The 9,234-nt window shown below is 38.2% G+C and overlaps 1 protein-coding gene across 2 annotated transcripts; it reads right to left on the reverse strand.

Annotated features, from left to right (window-relative positions):
• Positions 1 to 130: 130 nt before the first annotated feature.
• On the reverse strand, positions 131 to 7,338 carry paf1 (PAF1 homolog, Paf1/RNA polymerase II complex component). Of its 2 annotated transcripts, none has more exons than XM_049577027.1 (14): positions 7,078 to 7,338; positions 5,497 to 5,526; positions 4,981 to 5,073; positions 4,777 to 4,898; positions 4,607 to 4,673; positions 4,433 to 4,534; positions 4,241 to 4,346; positions 3,277 to 3,345; positions 3,026 to 3,129; positions 2,823 to 2,939; positions 2,569 to 2,697; positions 2,307 to 2,412; positions 1,097 to 1,181; positions 131 to 940 (listed from the first exon to the last, which is right to left on the reverse strand). In XM_049577027.1, the coding sequence occupies exons 1-14, from the start codon at positions 7,122 to 7,124 to the stop codon at positions 504 to 506; spliced, it is 1,614 nt and encodes a 537-aa protein (XP_049432984.1). In that variant the 5' UTR covers positions 7,125 to 7,338; the 3' UTR covers positions 131 to 503. The 2 variants fall into 2 exon arrangements, with proteins under 2 accessions (XP_049432984.1, XP_049432983.1); XM_049577026.1 differs by having other exon boundaries at positions 5,497 to 5,529; positions 7,078 to 7,337.
• Between the last annotated feature and the right edge of the window lie 1,896 nt (positions 7,339 to 9,234).

Below are 9,234 nucleotides of genomic sequence, written 5' to 3' on the forward strand. Positions count from 1 at the left end.
TTTTTTAAATAGAGCAGAGACAACAGTCCTGTACTTCTTTGGGCTGATTGAAAAATGATTACATTTATGGGATTACTTAGGTTTCCCTATATCCGTCAAAGAGGGAAAACAATAACTTTGACAACTGCGATTGTTACAAAATGTCACCTGCATTTTAATATCAGTTTCAAAGCCTTAACACAATGACAAATCAAAAGCCGAGGGGAGAAAGACAGTTTCACATGATCCTGTACTGAATATCTGACAGACAGAAACAGAAAATTGGTGTACGAATAGCTACAGGTGCAAGAGTTAAATCTACAATTAAAAACTGCACTGAAAAAAAAAACGTCTGCGGCATCCTGCACACATATTTTTCTTGATATTTGCGATCATAAGAAACTACATCCCAGGACTGAGCTAATATTGATATTACAGTCAACAACAGGGCAACGTGGCCAAGTTTGGTGCTGAACATACAGGTAAGAAAAGTCGCCATCACTATGTTGTCCGGACCACAGGCCTTATTCACTGTCACTGGCATCACTGGAGTCTGAGCCTCTCTCACTTCCACTTCCACTCTGAGCCCGGGTCCCTGAGTGGTCACTGCTGCGGTCGCTGTGCGCCGGAGAGGCGCTGCGACTCCTGCTGCCTCCTCTGTTCCCTCCTTCATCCTCGCTCCCGCTGCCCTCTTCCCCGCTGCTCCTGGCTGAGTTCTTGTTGTTCTCGTTGTCCTCGTCGCTGTCGTCGTCGCTGCCGAAGATCTCTTCCTCGTCTCGCATTTCTCTGGTCCTCTCCTCGCCACTCTCGCTCCCGCTGCCGCTCGCCTTCCTCCTCCGCTTCTGTCTGTCCTCATCCTCTTCGTCCTCCTCTCCTCTTTGTTCCCGGTCTTCATCTTCCCTCTCAGATTCACTACCAGAATTCTCTGCCTCGCTGCCGCTGCCCTTGTCTTTGTCATCACCTAAAGAAAGCAATTCAGATGTCACAAATAGAAACCGATATAGACCTGTAATCAAAGCATCACAGCTACTACTACTACTACAGTATATCCAGTGGCCACATAAGTAAAAATTAAATGATGAAAAGGTGCAGTGGTCGAGAATAAAAGAAAACTGACCAGAGTCCTGCACGTCCTTATCCATGTCCATGTCTTCCTCCTCGTCCTCTGGCTCATGGTTCTCCAGCTGAGCTTTACGGGCTTCCTGAGAGTCACAATGAAAGGCAATCAGTCATCAGTAAACGACTACTGTCCAAGACTTCAAGTTCAGGGTTCACATACATTTTTATGGACAAAATGTCAAAACTTTTCCATGACTTCAAGGACCCATAATAAATTTTCAATGACCATTCACAACTTAAATCGCAAACAGAACTGTATAGTACACTTGACTCCAGATTTTTATAATATTAAAGGTAGTCCATGGAAAGTAGAGCTTCCAGAATAGGGGAATGACAGCCAACAATTTCATTGGTTTTTTAGAGCACATTGGCACTCCAACTATCAATTAAACCATAGGCTGCCCAGGTCAATTGCTCAATCTCAAAAATACAGAACAACTTCAAAGTATTCGTGTGCACAAGTATGGAAATTTTGGCATTTATGACCCTAGATGTCAAATCACACTGTCACAACATTGTTTTCTTGCCCAATTGCCTGGCATTTCTTTTTTAATTAGATTGAATATTGTATTAAAATTCTATTCAAACAAAACTCCAGTTATCATCTATCTATGAAATATTCAAGCAATATTACATTAACAGCTAGAGGAAAGATTTATTTGCCATTATGCCACACAACAAACGTTTCCAAAATCTTAAAGGATTTTATGAATTCCATAACTTTTCCAGGCCTGGAAAACAGGACTGTTGAAATGTATGACTTTTCCAATATTTCCATAACTGTGGAAACCCTAAACCTTGTAGATGATATAAATATAACAGTTCCAGTCATTTATTTAGATTAATTGAGCCATGTTGTAAAATATTGTTAATAACAAAACACAGGCACACACTGACAGCATAGCAGTTAATCTAAATATGTCTGTGGTTTTAACAAATCACCTCCCTCAATTGCAATCATCAATATTTAATCTGAAACCTATGATAAATATCATTTCATATACCTCTGTGGTTTGAAATAAATATAAGGTATAAAATAAATAGTACCTTTTAGTTAAATAACAAAATAATAATAGGTCAGTCACTAATCTTAATTCCAAGTTCTCCTTCCAACAAAAAGTACTGTCCAATAAGCGGTAGAATCACCTAAAAGAGAAGTTCAGTCTAACTAACTTTAAGAACAAGATGAAAGTAACGAGAACACTTACCTGGGCTTCGAGCTCCTTCTCGTTCATGTCTCTGTGCTTACACACCAGCACAGCATTTGTGGTGGACTGTGCTCCAGCCTTGGCTCTCCTCTTGCTCAGACGCACTCTGCAGGATAGAAGGCATGCTGTCAGAGGACAAAGCCTAACCGTTTCACATGGAGGTGGTGCCGTTTGTTTTGTGAATTGCTAATTTACACCAAACTTTATAATCTAAAGTCGAGGTACAACAACAAACAAGTCTCTTCTCTGATCAGTGACTCACCTTGTCTCCAGCTCGTTGTAGTAAACACCATCTCCATCTCTGAAGATGAAGAAGTAGTTCTCCTCGTAACCCTTGCTGGCTTTGTTCTTGACGTTCCAGTTGTACTCCCTTGCTATCTTGTAATCATACCTGAAACACAGAAAATAAAACGCAGCATGACTCCCTGATAGACAACTTAAAACAAGCTAAACAAAGCAACAAGGTGATTTTTTTTTTTAAATGCATGATTTTTGTAATGTAATATCTCTACATACAGATCCTCAGGCATGTAATCCATTCCCTCCTCAAAGTCTCTCTTGCGCTTGCGAATTGTTTCTTCATTGGGCAGGAAGTAGGCCACAAACTGATTTCCTTCCTCATCCATCATACCTCTGTATTGAAGAAACAAGGAATTAGTGTTTATGCAAACATGTTACCATTTTAACAAACATCCACGCCATAGATATTTTGTGGATACCTGATCATGGCCTGAGACATCATTTCTACGCCAGCTGGTCCTGACATGTCTTTCGGTGCAGGGTCAGAGTCAAAGATGACCTGAGCACATGGGTTGATCCACATCTGGGGAAACAGGAAAAGTGTATAAAACATAATTATATAAATCTGCAAAGTGCTAATTTGTTAGATAAAATTGACAAAAAAAAGCAACTGGAGCAGACTGTTTTTTAACGCTCAAACACACACAGACGATTTGAAATTCTATCCCACCTTGAAGTCTGGGAACACAGGTAGTATCTCCACAGGAGTAACTCTGGGTTTACTGTAGTGCTGTGAAATCTGGAATGAAACAACAACAACAACCATCTGTCTTACTTTTTCAAGGAGCAGTGTGTAGGATTTAGGGGGATATACCGGCACAGATGGAATATCATCTAATAAGTATGTTTTCTTTGAAGTATAATGACCTGAAAATAAATCCTTGTATGTTTATTACCGCAGATTGAGCCGTTTATATCAACAAAGGGAGCAAATCCTCATCCACAGACATGGCAATGTTGCACAGCCATGTTTCCTCAGTAGCCCAGACAGGACATACTAAACACTGGCTCTAGATAGACAGTGACGTTTTCACATTGGACGCCACAGTTAGCAGCCCCTTCACAATGAAAGTGTTGGAAAAACACTGATTTTTTTTCAATGTGAAACTGCTTCATTCAATCTTTTTACTAGTCTAAATAACCTGGTTTGTTTGTTTTGGAGAGGAGGAGACCTCTGTGGATAATTCTGGTCACAGTAAAAACCTCCTGACTGTGTGGATCAGCAATGAGGTGATCGCACATTAAATTATCAGAGAAAAGAGGTAAGCACACATTAGGAGGTGCAGGGCTAGTGGCCTGTCTATGACAAGCTGTACAGCATAGAAGATACACTGAACTTATACATAAAACTTCTTTATTTCATTATTTTACTGGTTTTAATTGTGTATCCCATTTCTTTTGGAGTGGAGGAGACCTCTGCAGGTAATTTGGCTCCCAGTAAAAACCTCCTAAACAATGAATACTGAAGGAATTCAACGCAGGAGAGGTTTCAGCTGATTGCAATCTGCAATCCTCACCATCAGATGCCAATAAATCCCCCTAAGTCTTACTTCGATTTCCCTTAATTTACATGAAATATAAAAAAAAGCTGTTAAACAACAGAGATTTGGGCACCCATGTTATCATTCACTCACCGATTTCTGTGCATCCTCAAATGTTTTCTCAATAGCAGAGATCTGGCTGTCTCTGTCCTTGTAGATTTCTTCTTCTGTGAACTGCTGTTTGACAGATACACCGATCCTAAAGACAGAACATGTCTAGGTTATACACACACAAAATCATCTACTATTAGGTCACCACAAAGAGAACACATTTGGCAAACTTACTTGACTTCCACTTTCTCATTGGAAACACCATATCTGTTGAACTCTGTAGAAATATATTCTGTCTTTCTCATCCACGGGACCACTTTGGCGTGCTGCTGTGACCTTGTAGGGCAAAAGAGAATGTTTAAACAGAAACGCTTCACATGAATCCATAACAACATAACGCAGCCTTACCTCTTTGAACTGGATGGAGCCTGGATGTCCTCTTCCAACAGTTTTTCATCAGCGGGATCCAACAGTACTGACAATATAAAAGATATGTTCAGTCTACAAAGACATTTGTTAAAACAGGGCAGGGTAGTCACTGAAAAAACTGTGACATGTAACTGCAACTGGATGCTTACTGTTGGGGTCAATACGGTAGGTGTCTGGGTTGATGAGATCGATGGTGACCCCGAGGTCGGGCTCAGTCAGGAGCTCGTGCTTGTGCTGCTTCTCTAGAGAAGTGGCTTTATACTGTACAAACCTGCCACAACAGAAAAACAAATGTCAAGCTGTGCCCATGTTCACTGGTGTGTACTCAAAGGATGGAGAGGCTGGATGTTTACCTGTGCTGGTCAAATGGATATGTGATGAATTTGGGGTCAAAAGGGATGTCAGGCAGGCTGTTGCAGTACTTCACTCGACAGACCACCCCTGACCTGAAATGGGCAAGAAAGTACAGGACATTCACAGTTTTGCATATCTCTGTGATACTTTTAAAGAGGCACAGTCAGAGTGTACAGAATTGTACCACCTCGATTCCCAAAAGCTGGGGCATTGTGTAAAAAGTCAATAAAAATAGAATGCAATGATTTGTAAATGCTTGACTGTAGATCCTAAGACTGTCTGTTGGAAGAATGGGCCAAAATCCCATCTGAACACTGAGAGACATAGGTTCCTTCATGTAGGAAGCGTCTTACACATTTCAGTTTGCATGTTCAGTACTACCTGCTCTAGAAACACTGTAGAATACTGAAAGGATTTATAAATCAATGCATCCTGTTTTTGTTTATGTTTTACACAGCATTCCAACCTTTTTTGAATTGGGGTTGTAAACATTTAACAGTGCTAAATCCACTTACCTCTCTGGAACAGTCCTGTGAGAGGACGGCCTACTGAAAGAGAAAACAGACATTTGTCAGACTGTGATATGTTTACGTGAAAGCCCACTGATAGTGTCCAACTGTGGTATTCACTGCTCTCTTTAAGCTTCTCTAATATTCATAAGACATCAACTCCATCAGATGTCTTACTGAGATGACATCTATGCTGGCGAAGGTGACACAACTCAGTTCTCTTTAATAATTGACTAACCTAAATATGTTGTCACATTTTTGTATTGCAATATTAAATTTTAATATAATGTCACATCCCTTGTTGTCACTGATGGTGTCTGTTGAATTCTAACAGAGCAAAATAGGTCTTTCACAGTTATTGTTTTAATGTTGTTGGTCAATTTTGTCACAGAGTCTCACAACTTCTTTTTTTTTTAATGTTTTCTATGTCATAGCTGATTTCTATAAAAATCTAAAACATCAAAAAGAGTAAATTAATGTTTGAAATGTGTTTCTGTGTACTTTCAGGTTTTTTTAATGTTTGTGTACTGCTTTCTATTTTATTAGAGATCAGCTCCGTCATAAAGAAGTCACTTCTGTCAGATGGATTTAAAAAAAAAAAAATATATATATATATATACACATATAGTCATTAAATAAATGTTCATCCGGGTAAATGAAGTGAGTTTAAGACAACAACAAAATTTGGTGGTACACCTAATTTGTGTGCTTTGTGTTCTAAATAACAGTCAAATTACATTATTAACAGAAAATGTAAGTGGACAACATTATAATGGTATTAATTTCTTGAATATACATATTTAAACTCCAATTATACAGCTAAATTAATCAAATAATCCTGTATACAATACCAAGACTGTGTGCCCAACACAGTCAACAAAATTTAGCGGCAGAAAATAATATTTAAGAAAATAAATAAATCACTGGGAGGTTGGCCCATGACAAGGTTTAAAAGCCAAGACTGTAAAATTTACTATTCCAGCATCATTGAAGAGTTAAAAAAAAAAAAAAAATTTAATAAAGGGATGTAACGTTACAGTGATAGTAAAGACTTTCTTTTTTCTTTTGATTCTATGGGAACTACTGTAAGAGACTTTTATATTGACAAATAAGGGTATAAATATAAATAAATAAATAAATAAATAAAAGATACATACGGTTTTTTCAGTTCTTATGAATGAGTGCGTTAACGTTACTTGGTTACAGGCTAACCTCGGCCATCCTGAACAACGGTTAGCTAACATTAACACAATGTTAGCCAGTTTATTAGCCTCTATATTTAGCTAAAGTTACTACAACTAGCTGGATAGACTAAATTATCTTATCTTACATAGTCAATGAACGCTAACGGTGGTAATTTCAATGCGCTACCTTAGCAAGCAGGCTGGCATAAATTAACTTGGCACTTGCTTATGTTTAGCTAGCTAACTACCTAGCATTGTTAGCTAACGTTGTACACAACTGACAAGTGAGCCTCTTGTAGATGCTTTGACATTAACTCTATAACATTAACGTTAACATAAACTGTACAGGGTGGACAGCAGCTAGTTTAACCACACTATAAAGACCTTATTTTTGAAAACTTACCTGTGGCCGTCTTCTCGTTGAGACTGTGTCTGTATCGTTGGAGCCATGTTTGTGCCAAACTGCTCGCAACTGAAAGCAAAGTTATTTGCTTGCACAAATAATCAACAAAAATACGCCCGATGACAGCCTGAATCCTTGGCCCAGGTAAAACTGTAAACAACTATTAAATGTGACTTTAATCACAATGTGTACGGCATTTTTATTTCTACCCGGGAGGACAGCATAATGACCCGGTGGTGTATCAGAGCCACAGCTCAGAGGAGCAGGATCTTTATTATGGGCGACCCCTGCTGCCCTGGCATGGGAGGTATTATGTGTAATTTTTAATGTGCCACACTCGTGCCACACAAAACCTTGCACGAAAAAGTGTTTACGTGTATTTATAATATTGTTACAAAACATCAGGGACATTATTTGTCTCAGTAACAACATACGAATAAAACAATCTTCTGGTTTTGTTCAAAAACAAACCCTAGCTGAGACAAAGAGGGAGTATTGTCAGACCAATAATCTCACAGGTTTGCAAATAGATTTATATTTTAAAACTAAAATTTCACTTTTATTTTTTTCTGGATATAACATTAACATAATGCTTTGAGAGAGGATTTCTACCATGGGGTATGCTTTCTCCAGTATTTGCCTGTCTTTAGACACACACACACACACACACACACACACACACACATTACATGTTATTCCTCTCTGACAAAAATAAATAAACAAATGAATCTTAACATTAGGTCCCTTTCCAGGGTCCTATCTGTGATCCTCAACAGCAGATGGAGCTATTGCAGCTGCCTCTGAGGTGGCTCAGTAATCACAAGGGTATAATATCTGTCATGTAACTGGACTGTTTCCAAGATTATGAAGATGAAATAACATTGCCAGTTTATTTACTGTAGGTGATGGGTTTTAATTGAAGAACATAAAATTGTTGATTAATATATGAACTCAAATCATCTTTCTGCTGTGTTCATACTCGTGTCTAACCACAAGTACATGGCTCCACCACCTCCAGTATTCAAAAATCTCCTTGTTTAAACTTGTGGCATCAAACATTTAAATTTTCTTTATAAAGCCAAATATCACAAATCACAATTTGCCTCAGACCACAGACCTCAGCTCCCACCAAAAACCCCTTAAATGGGGAAAATAACACGAGACAAAATATCTGAAAATTGTTAATAATATTCATATACCTAACCTATAAAAGATTAACTGCAATCTGGTATTTACAACAAATGTATCACCACACAGGACACACCTCTTCATATGGGATTTCGCATCACTGATATTTGCAAGCATATTTGAAGCTATTAAAATTCAATTTTATGTTGTAAATCTAGTTTATGTTATAATATTTTATGTAAGAGTAAGCTAGTAACTGATCATCCCTAAGTCAGCCACCCACCAGTTTTACCAAGGTCCAGTCTGGCCTCTCTGCATTTCCATGGGAGTAGCATCAGTATTATATTCTGTATGACACAATATGTCATGCAATGCCATACTATAGCAACTGAGTCCACACATGACAAAAAAAGTAAATGAAAACACGAGGCAAGTTATACTAAAATTACTTTATTACAGCTGATTTTCTGTTCAATATCCCTCTGCCAACACAATGGTAAATATAATACAAACAAAATAGTAAATTTGATCTTATTTTTATTCTGTTTTATGAATCTTTTTACACAATTAAAATCCACTTTTAGTACTTTACCATCTCTTACGTAGTATCTTTATAATCTCTCTGACATTCAATAACACGTTCCACCATCTATACATTTTAATACAGGTTATGAGTTGTAGTGGTAATGTGCCAAAGAAGAATACTGACATCTTCAAAGAAATGCAATCTCTTTTCATAATTTGCCTGTCACCGTGACATCATTTCAAGCCTTTTTTTTTTTTTACTTTGGCCACTAGACCACACCCAACTTGTTTTTGTGTTTCATACATTTCATGCCATCAGCCCACTGATAGGTAAAACCATGACGATGAGACAACGCAGTGGTATCTGGGATTGGCAACTCAGGTATGGCACAGTGTTTGACCATAGAAAGGATCGCCTTTTTTTTTTTTTTGTTGCCGATTCTCGTTCTGTATCCCATAAGCTCTCAGTCAGTAGGATAAAATTTGACATCAACGTTAAAGTTT

The sequence above is a fragment of the Epinephelus fuscoguttatus genome, linkage group LG5 (assembly GCF_011397635.1).
Source record: "Epinephelus fuscoguttatus linkage group LG5, E.fuscoguttatus.final_Chr_v1".
Lineage (NCBI taxonomy): Eukaryota > Metazoa > Chordata > Actinopteri > Perciformes > Serranidae > Epinephelus > Epinephelus fuscoguttatus.